General features: G+C 32.9%; 2 protein-coding genes across 2 annotated transcripts in view; one reads left to right on the top strand and one right to left on the bottom strand.

Annotated features, from left to right (window-relative positions):
* The window catches only part of LOC107437813 (uncharacterized protein PF3D7_1120000), a 35334-nt gene extending 24954 nt beyond the window's left edge, over positions 1-10380 (top strand). The window contains exons 7-9 of the mRNA XM_043045913.2: positions 46-111; positions 7478-7744; positions 10180-10380. Of these exons, the coding sequence (XP_042901847.1) occupies positions 46-111; positions 7478-7744; positions 10180-10317 (471 nt within the window). The 3' untranslated portion in view covers positions 10318-10380. The remainder of the gene's footprint in view (positions 1-45; positions 112-7477; positions 7745-10179) is intronic.
* Positions 10381-17911: 7531 nt separating this feature from the next.
* LOC107437812 (adenosine deaminase) overlaps positions 17912-20353 on the bottom strand; it is a gene marked incomplete in the record, with an annotated part of 24202 nt that continues 21760 nt past the window's right edge. Inside the window, 2 exon segments of the mRNA XM_071185291.1 lie at positions 17912-18251; positions 19715-19841. Of these exon segments, the coding sequence (XP_071041392.1) occupies positions 18162-18251; positions 19715-19841 (217 nt within the window).

Below are 20353 nucleotides of genomic sequence, written 5' to 3'. Positions count from 1 at the left end.
CCTTGTTAAAATTGGCTTTACATGGGAATTGCTTATACTTTCCAGATCCTCTCTAACGAGAACATAAAGAAAATCCGAGAATACATCTTGAACAAATATGGTGAAAGCCAAGTAAGTAGAATTATTTGTAATTTTTATCCAAAAAGATAGCTCTATTCAAATCAGGGGGGCAGGTCTGTGGTTGAGTGGTCAGGGTGTCAAACTGAAAAATCAATGGCAGTGGATTCGAATCCTATTTGAGACATTAACAGGCATGCTCGATTGATACTTATACGATCAATGTTCGACCGATACTTATCAATGTTCGACCGATACTTATCAATGTTCGATTTATACATATAAATCTTAACACTTAAATCTTAACATTTAATATTTTCATATAAAATTAGCAATACTACTTGAAACTATTTTATTATTATTGGTGTTACTTTTTAATCAGATCTTGATTTTTCATATCATACTAATAATCCAGTTGTTGTTGTTGTTGTTTTAGTCGTAGGACATTTGGGCAACGGGTGCGCCTGTTCTTGTTTTCCAGTAGTGCCATCTATGATCAAGAATTCGATTTCTGCCAAGCCCATACACGTTCTCGCGAGCGTAAATCCAATGTTCTACCAATCCGGCTATCCCGCCCATTAATTATCTAGCTTTCAAAGGTTATCGTAAACTCGGTTTCATAAAACGTAAAACTTCGCAGTTAAACCTTAAAAATTCTTAGTTTTATTTTCTTTGTTCTTCTTTACCCCAATACAGCAAATTTAAAAAAAGAGTTAAAAATAATCTTTTACGTTATAAATCATGATGATTCTACATTGCTAGATATTCATCATTGAAATGCCGTCTCGTTTATTATATATCTATAAAATTCTGAATATTACAGTTGAATGATATAATATTTAAAGTATGATTCAGTTTTCTATGAAACCATATGAAATTACTTGTAAAAATAATTTTAAAAAATTTTTTATTTTTATACTGATTTTACAACATTTTTAAAGAACTTTCTGAAGACCTTGATATTTTTAGTATATCTTCTATTTTTTTTTAAGCACAATTTTTTTTTTGTTTTATTTTTACTACGACTTTTTTCATTTACTTAGTATTTCGTCTATTCTTGACGCGAACTATAATTCTCCTATAAATCCAGGACCGTTTATGCCAGTTTTCTAAAATTTGGGCATCTACTGCGTGGAACAAGTTTAGCTTCCGATCCAAAAAATCGCTTAAAAAATTTAATTATTCCATTCAGGAAAAATATTTGAAATCGCATTAGTTTAACATTTACCGAATAAAATTGTAAACGTTTAGGATCTCAGTGGTCAATTAGTCATCAACATGCGATTGACTTGTGAATTGGTGCTACGCCACGCAATTAGCATTTTTAAAGTTGTTCGAAACTACGTTTTGTTTATAGTTTTGTTGCTTTTGAAACGTGTTTCACGGGAAAAATAAGATGCAATTATTTTCGAAGATTTCGTGCATCCCAAAACAAATGTATAAAATAAAATAATTTTAAAAATTTTAGAAAGCAACTTTTCTATGGATTTGCAGTAAAAATATGAAATAAAATATTGCGCGTAACTTAAAAGAATTGAGTTGATACAGTCTCAGTTAATTTTCCAAGCATTCTATTCATTCTATATAAAGTTTATCTTTAACATGTATTGCAAGAAATTTTTTAAGGAAGGAGATAAAAACTAGATGCTTTTCAAATAACACTAAATAAACCACAGAGTTTTCCTTTAAAAAAATTGTATAAGAAACGCCTTTCAAGATAAATTTTATATAAAATGAGTCGAGTCTAAAGCCCTGGATACTTCGATAAAGTAGCGACATTCCTGTAACTGTAACTCTCTAGTGACTGCAACTTTCAATGTGGAAATACTGAGTTTCTACTCTTAAACTCGACTTTTCATTGATTAATATTTTCATATTCTTAAAGATAACTTAAATATTTACGATTTTTTCTTTCTGGAATTACATATTTTGTTTTTATTCCATTCAGGGAAAATAATGCGTTATCTATAAGTTAAAACTTCCTCATTTCGTCTTTTGCTATAACATTTTTTTCTGAACTCTTTGAAATCTTTTGAAGTCGGTTTTCTTATGAGGTTCATAGGGGTGAATATAGTTAGATATAATTAACATAATATCAGTTTTATTTATATACTTTATAATTAAAGCATGTGATGAGACAGCCAATAATTAGTAAATGGGAGCTTTGTCGCATTTAATAGCAAAATAGATGAGTTCTGATTTATTCAAATATTAATAAATATTTCTTTGAGAATTCTTATTCAAATTCTGAATACTAAATAAAACCAATTTATTTCAATTATATATTCAAATATAACCAATTTAATTCTGTAACAAAATTAAAATATTTAAAATAATAGAAAATAAGAAAACTAAAGAGTTCAAATAGGAACTAGATCATCTTATTAAAACGTTTTAAATGTATTCATTTGAAAAATATTTGATATGTTACGCTTAAATATTTAAATGCTATTAAAATTTATATTTAAAGCTTTCTCACAAAAAAATTAGTTTTTTAGTTAAAAACAATATTGGTAGTTTATTTTCTTTTGTTTCAGGTAAATATATTCAATGCGATTGAATTTGTTAAACCTCTCATTGAAAAAGAGGAAACATATTTGCTCTTCACTGTTAATAAATAATATCATGCAAAATTTGTAACAAATAAATAATTAAATTAATTTCGAACTTACATTTTACGATCTACTGCTATCGTTCGGATTCCATTTTTCTCTGCCAATTCTATACAGCCATATTTCCCGTCTTTTTTTATTCCAATTTCCAACAAGTAAACAATATAATTTGAAGCCTAAATTTGTTTTATTTGATCACCCAAATACACAACAACCATGAACGCTACCCACAAGGAATGTGTGTAGAAAAATATACAAGTAGTAGGATAAAATAGTAAAAAAACATTTAATAATTTATTATTAGATAGAGAATTATTAACTGTTAAAACCATTTCGGCCGATCTTACTGCCAGATGAATGCAACTACTGAGTAGAAAATTGGCTTGCTGAAAAATTATTTTTCAATTATAAAATTAAAACGAATATAATTTTTTTTTTCAAAATTCCCATTTCGTCGAAGGTTTTTGCAGTTTAGTGCTTTTTTCGAACTTTTTTCTCTTTTAAAGTTTTGAATTAGGATTATTTATCCATTGCTGTCAAGACAATCACAACTCTATCGAGATATGTATGTCATTATTTCGAGCTTGACTTAATGCCAAAACTAAAAGAAAAAAAATGAGAATATAAAATTTTAAAAAAAGAGAAAGATATTATATGTTGCTAGATCATAATATTTATTTCAAGTTTCTATAAAACTATAAAAGACTTAAGAGAGATAAAAAACGTTTCCAATTAGAATTGTTATACAGCATAAATTTATTGTCACAGATTGTTAACAAATAAAAAATTTAATTCCTATTTACTATTTTTTATTGTGTCACGCATTCTATGCTTTAAATTTAAATACTTTTTCTGGTACTGTTGCTTATTTTTTAAATCCAAATAATCGTTTATTCTGTTACGGTTAACATTTCAGCAAAATGATCTTAGATAAAATTATAATCATTATATATATTTTTAAGAAAATGATCTTTTATTTTGAGACTAGGGGACTAAGCCCCCTTGTTTGCCACCACTCTCCAGGAAATACCAGGTGCTTCGCAATAATTGTTGTTTCTTGGCAGAAAACAGTCTTTTTTACAAAAGATGAAATTATTCACTTAGCATATCTGCATACTAAAAGGAATTCTGTTTCCTTACGCTTGTGCCTCCACTCCCAAATATTATTATCTGTTAGTATTATAAATATTTAGATCTATTGGTGAACAGAAGTAATTTTTCTAAGTAATCATCATTTAAAATAACATTTATAATGTTCAAACAAATTTGATGAGTTCACAACAGTAATTTAATATTTTCACTTACCAACAGGCAGGATATGTTAAATACTATTTTTGCTGGCTTCTCATTGAGCTTGATCGTTGAGTTCTAAATCATTTAACACATCTTTTTAACTGTAATTTATAACAGTACATTAATGTTATTTGCACAAAAATAATAATTGTGAAATGGTTCGTAAGATTAGACCACCTTTCTAAGTAACTTTATCTTAAAATGTAGCTCAGAATTGCATTACAATAATAATAAAACAAAACAATTCTCTTAGTTTTGAACTCTTGAATTAAAAACGTAATAATAGCCTTACAGGAAAATATCTTTAAATGAGGAATATAGAAATGCTTGCATAAAATCAATATTTTTATGACTCATATTAATTTTATGCGGATGACAACCAAAACAATATAGAAATGAATGAGGAAAAATGGGATCCTACCATGTGATTTTCCGGCCATTAAAAATGCACGGACAACAACGGAAAACTGCGCCATCATCATTAGAGTTTTATATACAGGGTGATTCAAAAAAGATGAGCAAAATTTTAGGAAGTGATAGTACACACCCAAGCAAACAATTTTTTTTTATCAAAGAATGCATGGGCGAATACAAAACGCAAAACCGCTAGAGGGCGTCAAAGTTTATGTTCTTATATGAGGCAAAAACGCACAAAGAACGATGAAGTTAAGTTATAAAAGCAAATTTAATGGCATGTGATTATAATAAGTGCTCAAAACAGTGGCCGGCAGCGGCTATGCACGCAGTACAACGGCGAAGAAAAGATAGGGCATACCACGAACTTTCCCTGCAGCGGCCGAAAGCTTGGCGACAAGTAACGAAGCGCAGTAACTCGCAACCAGGAATGGAGCTTTCACGTTTGCATCAAACAACTTTCCAAATGCGCCAGCACCTTTGCGTTTTGTTTTCGACCATGCATTCTCTGATAAAAAAATGTTTGCTTGGGTGTGTACTATCACTTCCTAAAATTTTGTCCAGCATTTTAGAATCACCCTGTCTAATAAGAAATATGGACTTTTAAGGGGGAGAAACAAAGATAAATGAGTTTGGTGAACAAATCCTCTCGTTAATATGAAATAATTCTAAATTTGTTCCAGTTAAAAGATATCATTTCTTACTTAAAGTAGCTATACGAAACTATATCTGAATGGATATATTTAGAATATAGAAGAATTCAAATGTTCATTAGACTGGTTTTACCTTCGGTGTTGTTGGCAGATATTCTTAAATATTTGCTCCTTCAATAATTCTTAAAAGATAATTTTATTTTAAAAAATTTGATCTAAAACATTCACTTACATATAACTTACTTATTATTAGATTTTTAAAAAAAATATTTTATTCCGTGATTAAATACATGAGAGAGAATATTTAACTTTCTAACCTATCTAAAACATAAGAGATTGCCTAACTTTAAAGTATTTTTAACTATCGAGTTTTCCTATTAAAGTTGAGAAAATTTGACTTTAGAAAATATTATTTAAAAAAAACTCGACTTAGGTATTAATACATTAACTATGAATATTCTGTTTTTTTCTTAATCATATCCACCATTCGTCATGATTATAATCTTTTTAAAATAGAAATCAAACAAAATATTTGTAAAATTAATTAACTTCTAAAACATCAACAGAACGTTTTGGAAAGATTAAGTATTGACGTCAATAAAGATTGATTTTCAAACCGCTCATTATATCGCAGTCCATTCATTAATCTTCGTCACGTGGTGTTCCTTTCGATGCCAAAACGGTTTTAACAAACTACCATAAATTACCGTTTGTAACCTCGAATTACTTTAAGAGAAAATCTTCGCAGGATTGGCTAAAATTTGTTCGACATATATATAATCCATCCACCCCTTTTAAAAAATTAAACTGAAACAAAATTAATAATCAATTAATAAACATCGAAACATTTTCTTACTGACACTATTTATAGTTCTTACAGTTTTTGGAATCCGTTTATGTCGTTTAGAAATATCTTGGAACTTATTGTAACCTATTGAAACTTTATTAGCTTTCAAAGTATTTAACTCAATTTAAATAGCAGTTCTAACCATTTGTGCGAATGCAAAGCAAATGCAAACTTTTCCGTTTTAACTCATTTGTAAAAAGTATCATTTTAGAAAAAGACGATTCTTTATTCGAAAAAGAAAAAAAAATGATTGCCCAAGTGCTTCAGGATCTGGATTAATTTTCTGGAAACAAAATAGTTCGGTCTACCATTAATAATTAATGATATAAACCTTTTTATTTGACACAGTAGATTTGAAAGTGTTTCAAAATAAATATTCAACCATAAAATTTAAAGTTCGGTCATTAGGCTGAATAGCATACATTCGCATGCATAAAAAGGACTCAAAAATCTAAACCAGTTCCTCATAAACTTATCAGCGTTCGTATTAGGTTCGTATTTCTTCCAAAGATTAACATGAAAGAGTTAGAACCGTTATTCTCTCTGACACTTCAGTTAGATAGGTAAAATAAATTATATCTTTCATATTTTTTCCTCCTTCAATTTGATGATTAGAAAGTATAGTTTCTAATTGCAATTTAAAAGAAACTACTTGCAATTTAAAAGAAACCCGCACAAAATAACAAAATGATTATGCATGAAACACATACTCTATCGACACAAAATAAAATGAATGCTTGCTGACTGAGTTATGAAATGTTTAAGTATTTGTGACTGGTATTTACAGTGCGAAGATAAAATTAAAAAAAATAGAATTTGAAGAACCTTTTAACTAATGATCAATTCATATACTAAGACTTAATCGTAGTGGTTCGAGGGCTATTCTTAAAATATGCAAATTAATTAAGGCAGACGCTAAGCTACGAAAACAACAATAACATGTGATTAACGTGTTTTAACATTAATTAGACCAAAAGGCTAATCAATGTTTTTTTTTTGCTTGCGCTATAGAATAAAGATTAAAATGTCAAATGTCCACAAAATCAGTCAGATCTTTTTTTTTCTCTCTAAATTTGATGTTGCCGTCTTTCATAATATTAATATATAAAGGCCTTTTTTTAGGACTTTGATTAAGTGAGACACTGTTGTTGTTGTTGTTATTGTCGGCCATGAAGGCAGAGGGGTTGCAATTGTAGTTGTTTTCCAGTGGCGCCATCTGTGGCCAAGAATTCGACTTCTGTCACACCCGTACACCACACCCGTTTATAGGACGGTTCCATTTATACTTCCTATCATTCACCGACCAATCGAAATTTTGGCCAAAACAAGAGAACGATCCATCTCCAATTCATTATCCCCAGAGGTATATAATTTGCCACGGAAACACGGAGAACTTTGTGACCCCTACAGATTTAAAGTGCACCAGTCACCATTCACAACACGAAGAGTTTTTGGCCGGCTGAATTCAAACTCTCGTTCTCACGAACTCCCGTCCGGTGTCCTGCCAACCAGACTATCCCGGTTCAAGTGAAACAGTAATTTTCAGATACGAAATATATTTTGCATGAAAACAATGACACGGATTTTTGTTCCCTTTTTAGATCGTGAAGAAGTTGAAGGAGTTAGTGGAGAAGTTGAGTGATGTGGAGTTGAAGGAGATCATCGGCCACCTCTTCGACTATCATCATCAGTCGGGAGTGGAGATGAGGGGAGAGGCATGGGACAAAGTGAAGAACTTCTTCAAGGACATCGGCGTCAAGATTCAGGATCACAGTAAGAAGTTTGGACGGTGGGTGAAGGACATGTGGGGGAAAGGCATTGAAAAACTGAAGGAGAAACACGGAACCATCAAGGCCATCGCCATGGAAGTAAGTTCTTTTTAGAAGGTTCGCATGAAACGATATGCTTTATATTTTATAAGCGTCGTTGAACAGCCGACCCAATTTTTGGGCTTACGTCTACTCGTGTTTAACTATGTATCCTTGCAATTTAGAACCCAATCCGGAAGACAAGAAACTCCTGGATCAAGTATTGAGAGAAATTTGCCTTCGTGGAGGATTTTTTCATGGAACTAAATCACATTTGCGTTACATGGAGAGGAAGAAAACGAGAACCTCCCTGTCTTAGCCTGAAGGCAAGGGGATTCTAACCCATGATCCGTCTACTATTGAGTATATTTCACGTCAGCACTTTGGTCAGTGCAAGCTGAATGCGGAATTCATATCGACCAGCCATCGCTGGGATTCGAACCCGGTCCACCTCATTCGAAGGCGAATGCCATATCCCATGAGCTATCACGGCTTGAAATGATACTTTGTTGAAAATAGTATGCTGTTTACATAACTGTTGTAAGTTTGTAATAGTTTCTCATGACTATTGAGTCAGGTTTAGCATATCTTTAGAAAGCGCCCCAGTGCTAATTCTGAAAATGGTGCAAAACTTTAAAGCAGTTAAAAAACACAACTGGACGAAAATGAAAAGTGCTTGTTGGCTAATTTGTTTAATATTTAAAAATTTACTCTAATGCTGTATGAGCAGTGGTGTCTCAGGGGATACAGTTTTCGCTTTAAAATGAGGTGAACCGGGTTCGAATTCCAGCGATTGCTGGTTGATACGAATTCCGCAACCGGCTTGCACCTACCACAGTGCTGACGTAAAATATCCTCAGTGGTAGACGAATCATGAGTTAGAATCCATCTGCCGTCAAGCTAACCGTGGAAATTCCTCGTGGTTTTCTTTTCCATGTAACTCAAATGCAGGTTAATTCCACCAAAATGTCCTCCACAAAGACAAATTTCTCCCAATCCAGGAGTTCCCTTGTCTTTTGAATTGTGTCCTAAATTATAAGGCTACGGAGTTAAACATTGGTGGTCGTAAAATTGGGGCAGCTGTTCAACGACGGTGATAATCTAATGCTACATTATCTGATCTTATAAGAATTTGAGACAAAATGGGATACAATTTTCATCTTAGGGGGAAAATGCCGCCAAATCTGCGGTTGCCAATAAAAAAGTTAAGTAACTTGTCAAATATTCCGTTCCAATGCCCAGATAATTTTCCACGGCAAGTTGGCATAGCTAATTTAAAGTTGTAGTTTTGTTTCATTTATGTAATGTTATACGAATTTCATTGTATTGTTACGCTCTCAGGTCAAAAATCCCATTGAAATATGCCAAGAGATAGGCGTTTCACAGTAGTTTTATAATTTGGCAACCAACGTGACAAGTGAGTCGTCAACTCATAGCCGTTCGAAGCCTACTGGAAATATGGACATTTTTAGAGAAAAATTAATTTTTTTTGTCTTACTTTTTCTCGTTATAACTTTATAGGTATTCAATGGAAGTAAACAAAATTTTATGATCAATTTCTGATTAGTCACAAAACTGTCGATTTAAATTTTTTAAAAACAAATTCGTTAAAAACTGCGCAAGTTCCGAGTATTTAAGCTAGTTCTTTTAAACTGCAAATGCAATGAAAAAATTTCGAAATGTTTTTTCGTTATTTTGTATTTGGCAACTAATAAAAAAAGTTGCTTTGAATATTTTTAAAATTTAATAAGTTTCAAACAGTTTTCTAAGTAGTTTTTGTAATTTTCGAAAAGAAGAGCTCAAAACGATCTTGGATTGTTCAGAAATTATATTTTGTATTATAAGACAAAATTTAATAACAAATGATAATCGTCCGGAAACTAAACTTTGATGGCATAGAGAAAGAAAACATGCAAAAGAAAACATACTTTTATGGGGAGGTGATCCTTCGCGATGCCAGTTTCATTTTTAATAAATCTTGTTTAATAATACAAGGTGACATTTATGGATAACAATTTATTGTTTCGAGCTTTTTTTTTAAAGTTCAAAAACTACTTAGAAAATTGTGTATNAGTTACGAATATTGCATTTTTTTCGAAAAAAATGCTGGAATGAAATGTTTTACGTACCAGGTTTTTCTCTTTTCCGTCTTGCTATATAAGGGCTTTCACCCATGCTTCGCGATGCCAGTTTCATTTTTAATAAATCTTGCTTAATAATACAAGGTGACATTTATGGATAACCCTTTATTGTTTCGAGCTTTTCTTCAAAAGTGCAAAACTACTTAGAAAATTGTATATATATATATATATATGGAAAATGAAAGCACTCCTTTTTGTGGATATAATCGTGTGAGCTGATGAAAAGATTGTATTTTTTATTTTCCGGATTTTTTGTTTTTTCCCCATTTTTCGGGATTTTTTTTTTTATTTTTTATTATATGTGTGTGTGAATATATATGATGTTAAATAAGCTATTTTTTGTGTGTGTTCCAGTTCATCGCCAATGCCAAGGACTTGAGCGCAGAAATGAGCCGAGAGGCTTTAGAGTTTTTCAGACCCTACAAAGATGATTTGGGAGCCTTGTGGGACAAACTTGTTGAAGCCACCAAAGAAGCTATCGGCAAATTCTAAATGGAACAAACAGTTCACGTATTGGATTAAATTAAATTCATACAATAAAATATTTCTTTAAAATCAATATCATTTTTATTTCACAAACAATTTTAATCTTAGCACCAACAGCCTCACACTTTTTAAAGAGGCAACGAAACAAACCATGAGGCAGTTGAAGAACTCGACGCATCGCAACATACAGTCGTGACAGAAGTGCATCCCCTCGCAGTGAACACTTCACATTCTTTTTGTATAGTAAACCTGCGGGCTAGGAAAAATGGACGCAGCACACAATGCCTATCGAAAAGGACAGATATGGCAAGTAATGGACAGGCTCAAAACGAGTATTTAAAAAAACGAACATAGTTTTCATGAAAATGTATTACATCGCATTTGATTCCGTGTTTTAAATCTGGCTTCTGAGTATCATTCTTCTTTTTTTAAATAAACTAATAAACCAAAACAAAAACGTGGTTTCTACTGTGTCAAATAAATGTGTTTTTATTAAGAAAAACTATTTCTTCAATATAACTGGATTTGTTACAGCTCTATAAATTTATAATAGTAGTAGTAAATTTACCTTTTAGGAGTTGCAGTTGTTATAAATCACTTTATCCTTTAAATTTCTAAGTACGAAAAGATCTACAGAAAAGTTACGTCTGTTATTGTACATTATCACATCCTGCCTTTCAGACGTGCCTCTAAATTATATTTTTGGGAGAGGGGAAATTCCTCATTTGTCCAAAACATAGATCATTCATTTACTTCAATAAAAAATTATTTTGCTGCTAATATTTTCACTATAGGCTGTGTTCCACAATATATTATTGATTTAAAAGATTTCATACACAATGTTGTTGCTTATCCTCTTAATCTGACAAATGTCAGATAAGCTCCAGGACAGGAAGAAAATCCATAACAAGATCTCATAGTCCAAGGCAAACCGGAATATGTTCCGGCGAAGCTGGTTGAACACAGCATTAGTAGGGAAGATCCACCTGACTCCCTCAAAAGTAAGTAACTTAAGAGGGCCACTTGCAAATCTGGCCGAAGCAGTCTGGGTTCATTTTATGTCCAGTAGGATACAAAGGATGTCCTATGATACCAGTGGTTGTGTAGGCGGTCGATGATGGAAAAAAAATCATGCATAGTTTTTCTAGTCAATAAGCCATGATGGGTCAGTGAGTGAGGCACAAAACTTGGATTCGATTCCCAGTGTCGGCTTAAAACGTTTCAGATCGATGGGTACCAGCTGGTCTAGGAAGTAAAGGGTACTTGCTCAATGCTGACCACAATTGGTGATCTGGTCATGGAATGGAGGATCCTTAACCTCCACGGTCCCGCAGTGGACTGATCGTTAAGACACGGTTCTCAGCAGATCACCGAAGTCAAGCATCACTGGCTGCGGTCAGTGTGCGGGTGGGTGACCCACTTGGATCAGTCTGCGTAGGGACCGAGGGTGTGCGGTATTGGTCCTCGTTAAACTGTGCTACCGTAAAGTGCTCGACTTCGCGTGCAGGTCGTTGGGCTACCGAAGCGGGGGTGCCATCCCCTCCGCAGAGGATCAAAATTGTGATGGCATGTCTTCGGATCATCCTCAGGGATGTTTCCCAGACCATCGCCAATAGCCCATTGTGCAGCTCTAGTGCGACGTAAATGAACTACTATTACTACTACCTTAACCTCCACGAACCCATTGATCCCAATGAGCTCTAGCGTTACTTTTTTTTCTATTTAATAAATAATAAACCATTTTATAAGTTAATACAAATAGAAAAGGGAAATAAATTTATTCCAATCAACATACACTTGTTAACATAAATCACGACAATGACCATAACTCAAAAGAACTTAGGAAGCACAGAATTTTCGGAAACTACCACACATAATAATATATAAAATAACATAAAAAAAGGTATTAACCAGACAAGCGTGGCGCTTACAGAAACTAGGATGTGTCTGAAATGAATAAACCAGATGTGGCAGTTTGGAATTGAAAAAGTATCTTCAGTGTGGAGTAGGATCACCTCTCATTGGTGATCTAAAAGTGAGCTCTCATCTCAAGTGCAAGCCATTGTTTTTGGCGGCAAAGTGTGGCAGGGATCTACGCGTCTTTCTAAAGCATCCCAAACATACTCGATAGAATTCGAGACGGGTGATCAAATGGCCACTGCATACGCTAAACTGTTTGCTGAAGATAATTATTGCGACGTTCTGTTGTTGTCACATAATTATCACTTATTGCAGCAATAGAAGGAACGAAACTTGATTACCTTTGTGCGCTGCTCAAATGAGAAAAATTCTCAGTAGAAAGTGGGCGTTACTTTACATTGGGAATCTAGGTAAATGCATAGTGGGCGTTTTTGATAATTATTGAAGACAATTAATTACGTATAATTTTTTTTTTAATCCCAATACATGTTGAATCACTCAAAACCTCAGAAAACATCTTATTACTTCTCCAAACAGCGCAAATTAAAAAAAATCTCGTTTTGAGATAAAATGAGAAGTCACGTGATTTTCAAAAAAGACGTCATTTGGGCTCATCTGCCGTCTGTTTACTAACATTTAGAGCCAGTTCAATTTCGTAATTAAGACCAACAGTTTTAGATTTCAAATAAAATAAATAATAGCAAAATTATACATTATAATAAATTACGTTCTAATGTCGCTGAATAAGACTATCTACTTAATAAAACGAATTTTTATAATATCATTAAATTTTAATGGCACCAACTCAATTTTTAAAAATAATTAATGAAATTAAGGTATAAGACTATGTTAATTTTAATGTCCAAGAACGTTTTAATTTTAAAAATGACAAAACTAAATTATTTTATATTTCTTCTGCTTAAATTTTATATTCCTTGATGTTCTTTAGATGAAAATGTTCTTTTGACGATAACCAGTGTTTAAAGTAAACCGGAACTTTTCCCTGAACATCACATTTTCCACTGTTTTAAAATCCAGGTGAGCCCTTTCCCCCAGTTCCCATTTCTTACCATTTGGTGTAATCCTTCTTGATCCTCTTCAGCACACATAATCTTCCGTATCATACCTGTCAACTTTTTCGTTCTTATGCTTATGTTTGTGTGAAAAAATTGCACGAGGTACCTAGCCCAGAGGGCTATCGGCCTGATCCTCTAAGATGTTAAGACTCGGGAAAAAAGTTCAAAATATCGAAACGGAGCTCCCCGTGTGAAAAGTCCGAAATCTTGAGAAGGAGTAAGGTTGATCAAGAAACAAAGGCATTACTTGTCAGAAGAATTTCCTTGAATAAGGGATTGAGGAAGTCCTACAACTTCTTCATTCTTGAGAAGGTTATTCAGTTCCTTGATAAGTGAGGTGAGACCAATCGATGAGCTGATGTAAAGGAGCAGCCAATAGTCGCTTTTCACTGGGGCACTCCTTGCACCCAGAGAAATTTAATTATGGTCTTGCTGGAAGTTGTACTCTTCGTGCACCGGTAGAAGTAGTGCTCTTCGGCACATTTTATGGAGCGAGAAGAAGCTGTTGTACATTGCCGAAGCCTTGACATCTAAAGACCCCGGTAGCAGCGAAAACTTTCCCCTCGGATCGGGAACTGCTGTAAGGTGGTGATAGTGAAAATCTTCTGGTGATTAGCCAGCTCTGGAAGGATGTCGAGGTAGTGTAGGAGGAGCCTCACCCTCGCTTTTCTTGAACTACACTATTCGCGATCGCAATGCTCATCTGGAGAGAAGACCGGTTCCATGGCTTGACCCTTACGCCTTCTCCTCGTTTCAGTTGTATAATGTACTACGATATTTTCCCCTTTCTTCATATTTTGCGTATTTAATTGTCATAAATATTTTTTAAAATTTCAATGACACTTTCTTTTGGAACTAAATTTAATGTAGTTTTCAGTTTCATATAGTTTCCTAAGCAAAGGGTTTTTAAATCATTTGAAAATAAAGACAGAAACTAACGTACTTCTCTCTCCGATGACTCTCCACCCACAAGCTAATTGAGACAGCACGGGGTAAGGACCAAGATCCTGAGTTTCTTCGCTAGATAAATCATTCATGCCTCCCACGCTGTGAATGTTGCGCAGAAGGCTTTGAAAATGAAGGACGTTACAATTTAAATCACGTTCATCGCTAGCTAGATCATGTATTTTGGCAAGGTACCTGCCCGCGCAAGCGGGCACTAGACCTCTTATCTGTGATATGCCCTAGGGCGACTGAGACTAATGACATAGGTAATGAGGACGGGAAATTTGGAGGAGTACGAGGCAGTAACGGCTCGGGATATCTGCATATGCAGTTCAAATCATGTTAACATATAAGAATTAGTTGGGGATAAAGATATGAAAATTGGCAAAAATAAGTAATGGATAATTAAGAAATTTATGTACAAATATTAAAGTACAAGTCTGATAAAAATTAAAGGCAATTATAATTAACTATTTACAGTATTTACAATATGTACAATACGTTCATCGCAATCAATTTTTTAAAAAATTATAAAATTTCATAGAGTTAAATACTGGTAGATATAATAGTAAAAAATTTATGTTTTCAGAAATGTTTTTTTTTTCAAATAAAAAAGAAAATACATCATAGATTAGGCTTTATGAATAACAATGCAAGGAAAACACACAGTAAATTGGTCTAGGACTGACTCTGATTGCCAAAACTTTTATAAAGTTACGATATTTCATTGTACTATTTTGGTTGTAAGTGTCTAAATAAAGATATAGTATTTACAAAATGTTTGATTATTTCTTAAGATTTTAACCTTGTGGACATTATTTATTTGAAAATTGAATTTTATTCTCGTTGATCGCCGTTTAACCATCGTAATTACCAAATGGAAGGTGGTTCACACCGCAGAGTAAAGCATGGAAGATGAAAGTAGGCGTTACTGTCTAATGGATGTTAACTTAGCATGTTGACGATTAACTTTCAAGGAAATGACCCCAAGTGTATATAAGCACACATAAATATTCCTCCTTATAAATATACTCTTATAAATACACCTCCTTCCTAAAATAATTATGATATTAAAGTACACTTCATCTTCCTTCATGTTATGTTGACAGGTTAGGAGACTCTACCAGAAAGAGCAATATTTTATCGTTCTCTTAACTGAAATAAAATTATTCTGACAACAGCAAAAAAAACGTAACTCTTTATTTTAATAAAAACTTGTTCTATAATATCACCATAGCAACCGATGATGATACACAAACTCTAACTTACAGCTTAAATGTACTCAAATAACAAATAAATTAACATTTAAATTAAGCTTACAATTTACATACACTCTAATGGCAAATAATAGTACTTTTAACTAGGTGACTCCTTCCATATTTAGTAGATTGATATTAATTCATGTGTAACTGCCCTTCGAAAAGTTGAAATGAAATTGTTTTATAAAGTAGAACAATTTTCTTATAGATTGTGAGTCCCCAAATTCGATTATGTATTTTATTTTAAGATCACTGGAATTTTTCTTCACACGAATGTCGCAGGGCCCCCCACCCAGGAAAGAAACTTTTCTTGCTGCATATAAGAGAGAAGAAAAAGACTGAATTCTTCTACTTTAGTTATTAACTACTTTAACTTAATAATAATAATAAGCTATACGTAGAAAAATAAATTTGTTTTATTGAAAATTTTTATAGATTTTTTATTGATTGTGAATCCTTGAATTCTATTATGTATTTTACTTTACTAAGTGACTTGAATGTGACTTGGTGACTAGACCATTTGAATGTTTCTCAAGCTATTCACACGACCCTCCCCCTCCCCCCAAAAAAAATTTCTTGTTGCATATAACTGAGGTGCATATAACTGCTTTAATTATGTATTAAAAAAAAAGCTATTTGTAGAATTTAAAGTTTGTTTTATTGAAATTCGTTTAAAAAATATTTATGCAATGTGGTATTTATAAGGAGAGAAGGCAATCAAGATAATGCTATATATTGAGCTATTTGTTTCCCTTTTTTAGCATTTTATAGGAATAATTGAAATACAAGAAATAGATCTAATTTTTGGATTTTAATAAACGCCATGGAGGGACTTCACTGGGTCGCTCGACCGGCGCGTGCGCCGGTATGAACCTGCTCCTCCTCTCTTGAGAAGCCCTTGTACACACACAGACCCACTATCTACTTTGCACTAGAAATAAATTGCACCTTTATTTTTTGATGGTATGACGAGCATGAATGTACAATGGAATTCATTAGAGTTAATTTAAGTCAATTTTAATATTAAAGAAATCTTAACTCAATTTTGTAGCTATTTAAATTTTATGTTAACAGGATAAGATACATGCAAAGTCTATCATTTCATTCATAATGCAAAGTTAGTAACAGTGGAAGATACTTAAGCCATTTCACAGAGAAATGTACAAATTGATGGCAAAATTTTTTTTACATACTATTTAACATTTTTCTTTACCAGTTTAAGTTATCAAATATATTTTTTTAAAAAGTTAAAGTTTTTTAAACCTTTTATGTGCCTACTTTTCGAACCTATTTTCCAAAGAATTTACAAATGTGTGTTCAGGTTGATACTTATAAAACACCGCGTAAAACTTCTTTCTAACTCACCTATTTGTGACCAATACTCCAGCAATTTAATGATTATATAATTCTTTATTTTAAAATATAAAATTAGTTTTAATTGTTAGTTTAAATAATAATTCATTTTTCATCATCACTTCATAAAATATCCAAATGGTTTGTATGTTTGTACTATTTAAAAACAATAGTAGTTTAAAATAATATTAAATAAAATGCGTTAAAACAGGAATCAAGCATGTGTGCAAAAAGTTTTCATCCAAAATAATCATAAGAATCAAAATAATAATATTTTTAAAAACACAAAGGAGTTAAAAACACGTGTACTGGTGGCTCATTTACAATCCAGCGGCATTTAACGACTCGTTCTCTTTCGGTGCTCTTTCTCTCGGTTGTAGTTGGTATCAAATATAATGTAAGCATTTTTACCTTTCGAAATTTGCTACCTGAACTAACAAAAAAAGTGAAGAATCCATTTTTTTATATATCTAAGAAAATACCAAGAGGTTTGTAAAGGTCACTGGATTGGGAAATCGCGAATTGGTCTTATACTCGATCTAACATTTACGCATGCTTTGCTCGCTCTCTCATTGACTGAAATGCTATGCGTACAATGCACACTTTCAATCCAACAGTGATTTTGAACAATTTGACGCTTATGATGCATGACGCTAAATTCTTGGCTTAACCGGAATATGTCAGTGTAAAATCAAAGTGAATCAAAATTATGTGGCTCTAGTAAAAAGGTAAATGGTTGCATAATTTGCAACCACTTTAAGGTCTCCGAATATCACGTGCGACCTCATACATGTTCCTATAGGATTTTTGTTTCATTCCTTTCCTGTGCCGGCTTATTTTGGTCTACTTTTTTTTGAAGTACCTTGTATAAACAATGAAAATCGATAACCCAATATTTTTGGTTGTTTCCGCCCTCAAATTTGCTAACGCCAAAACCAGAAAATTGAATTCAGAATGAAAATATCCATAATTACGGAATACTGAGAAGAAAATCCTTGATTCCAATGACTTAAAAAGCGGCCTACTTTTCTAGCGCAGAATAAATGCTTTTTTTTAATTATTAAATAAATTTTATTCACTATTGCAACAAAGTTGTGTTATATTTCTACAAAGTTTCATATAAAAAAAATACAGAATTCCCGTCAAAGAATTCCTCAGTTCTTGTGAAAATTTTACGAATTTTGAAAAGCGAACAAGAGTTTAATGGGCAAGTTTTCCGCTGGCCAATCAGGTTCTTATTCGCATCGCCGAATACCCAAATGTTTGGCATGCAGTGTGAACGGTCTTTTAGGAGATATTACTCAGTCCCATAGACGCGCTTCAGATATTGAATCAACTCTTTCTTTTCATCTGTAGGCAAGAAAGAACTTCGAGCGGCATTGAAATTCTGAAAATAAATGATATCAAACATAAGTGAATGAAATAATTGATAGAAAAAGAAACATTACTACACAAATAACTGTGAAAAGACATGAAATGATTTTTTTTCTCTAAATGTACGAAATAAATGAAAACTTTTCTAAAATCAAGTATATTTTATTCTTATGGGATTTTACAAGCTGAGATAGCCTGGTTGAGCAGGGCGCTGGACTCACGTTCGTGAGAATAGTAGTATCCAGCCCGCCGATGACTCTACGTGTAGTAAATGGTGACTGGTGCACTTATCTGTCGGATCAAAAAGTAATTCATGTTTCCATAAAAAATTATACTTCTGGGGATAATGAATTGGCGATGGATCGTTCTCTGGTTGTGGCCAAAATTACGATCCGTCGGTGAATGAATGGATGCATGAATGAATGAGTCCGCCCTATAAATGGGTGTGGCAGAAGTCAAATTCTTGGCTATAGATGGCGCCACTGGAAAACAAGAACAATCGCTTAATGGCTTACGACAACAACAACAACATGGGTTTTTACAACAACGACAAACTTCCATTTAGTTTTTCTATCATTTAATTCATTTTCCCTTTCTATCAATTTTTCGATGAGAAAATAAATAAATGAAATACAAAAAATCTTCTTTTTCACTTATTTCATTATTCAATGCTAACCGCCTTTGGTGACCAGCTCGGTCATCATTCAAAATTATCGAGGTAATTTTTCTGCTAGTAGCAAATTTTAGGTTTTAATGCGCGACTTTCGGTTTAGAAATTTCAATTACAATCTATTTTGCCCGCCTTTAAATAAAAATAATTCAAAGGTCATACATTTTGTTCCTACAATTGCGTAGTTTGTAAAAATTGTCAAAAATAACTTATTTTCTGAAAGTAGTAGTTCTCAACCACTTTCTAAAAACTTTTTTCCGAAAGCGGTTCGCCGGAGTTTCATCGCTCCGAAGTGTGATATTCATGGATATCATACTTTAGATCTCCGACTCCTGAATGTATGATTAATTAATTATTTTTAATAGCAGTTAAAATAATTCCTCATTGAACTTATTAACCTAAGAATAAGAAAAAAGAACAAAGTTTTGACTGTCACTTTAAATATATAAAAATGGAATCTTCCGAAAGAATTGGCCAGTATGGGAGACCTCTAAACAGTACAACACATGGTAGGAGTTCATTTCTCAACTGTTTTAAATATTTGTCTCGATTTTTGTTGATCTTCGAATCCAAGTAAGGGGGTCCTTGTGCGAAATGAGTTCTACTCGTTTGTGTACGTGTGTTAAATAAGCATGTTTTAAAACTGGTGTTTGATTAAATTTCGAACAATACTGAGACTAATATTCAGGATTTGGCTATGAGCTCGGTTAACAGTTAACCTTCCGTCGTCGCAGTTTCCGCGTACTCCATTGCTTCAAGCATACGAAATGGAATATTGTAATTTAAAAATTGATAAGAGTACTGACCGCCCTTGCGAAGTGAGCTTCCCGAAGTCCGAGATTTCTTAATAATGTGTAATCATCGTCCAATGTCTTCTGTATTAATGTCGGATCATCACGGTTAATGGAAAAGTTGGCACCGTCTTCAGCAAATCTACAATCAGGTGAGAGAAAAAAACATTTTTTTAATGAAATTATATAGATTAACTTACTAGAAGGGCAAACGTTCCCATAGAGTGACGGTAGCTCAGATGACAGAACATTCACCACCGAAAGAGGCAACCCTAGTTAGAATCTCAGTACTGCGAATCTGTTTCCGTCCAGAAATTTTGTATTTTGCCATGTAAAATTACATACTTTAAAATGACGTTAAAAATTGTGTATCTTACCAGTCAACATTTCAATGTGATTCGCTTATTTTCATATTAAGTTTGCGGCAAATTTGAATGAAAATTTTTATCAATGTTCAGTGGTAAAATTTTTACAATGTTCATGGTTTAATAAATTAAATTTAGTATAATTTTGAAGTGATACTTCCTATGCGACTTCCAACAAGGTTGCGTTAAACGTTTAACGCTACATTTTTATTGGCCGGGAAATCACGTGGTAGGATCCAGTTTTCCCTCATTCATTTCCATATTGTTTTGGTTCTCACTAGCATAAAAA

Source organism: Parasteatoda tepidariorum, chromosome 9 (assembly GCF_043381705.1).
Source record: "Parasteatoda tepidariorum isolate YZ-2023 chromosome 9, CAS_Ptep_4.0, whole genome shotgun sequence".
In the NCBI taxonomy this organism is placed as follows: domain Eukaryota; kingdom Metazoa; phylum Arthropoda; class Arachnida; order Araneae; family Theridiidae; genus Parasteatoda; species Parasteatoda tepidariorum.
The sequence above is the reverse complement of the archived record's forward strand: the minus strand, read 5'-3'. Positions and strand labels throughout refer to the sequence as shown.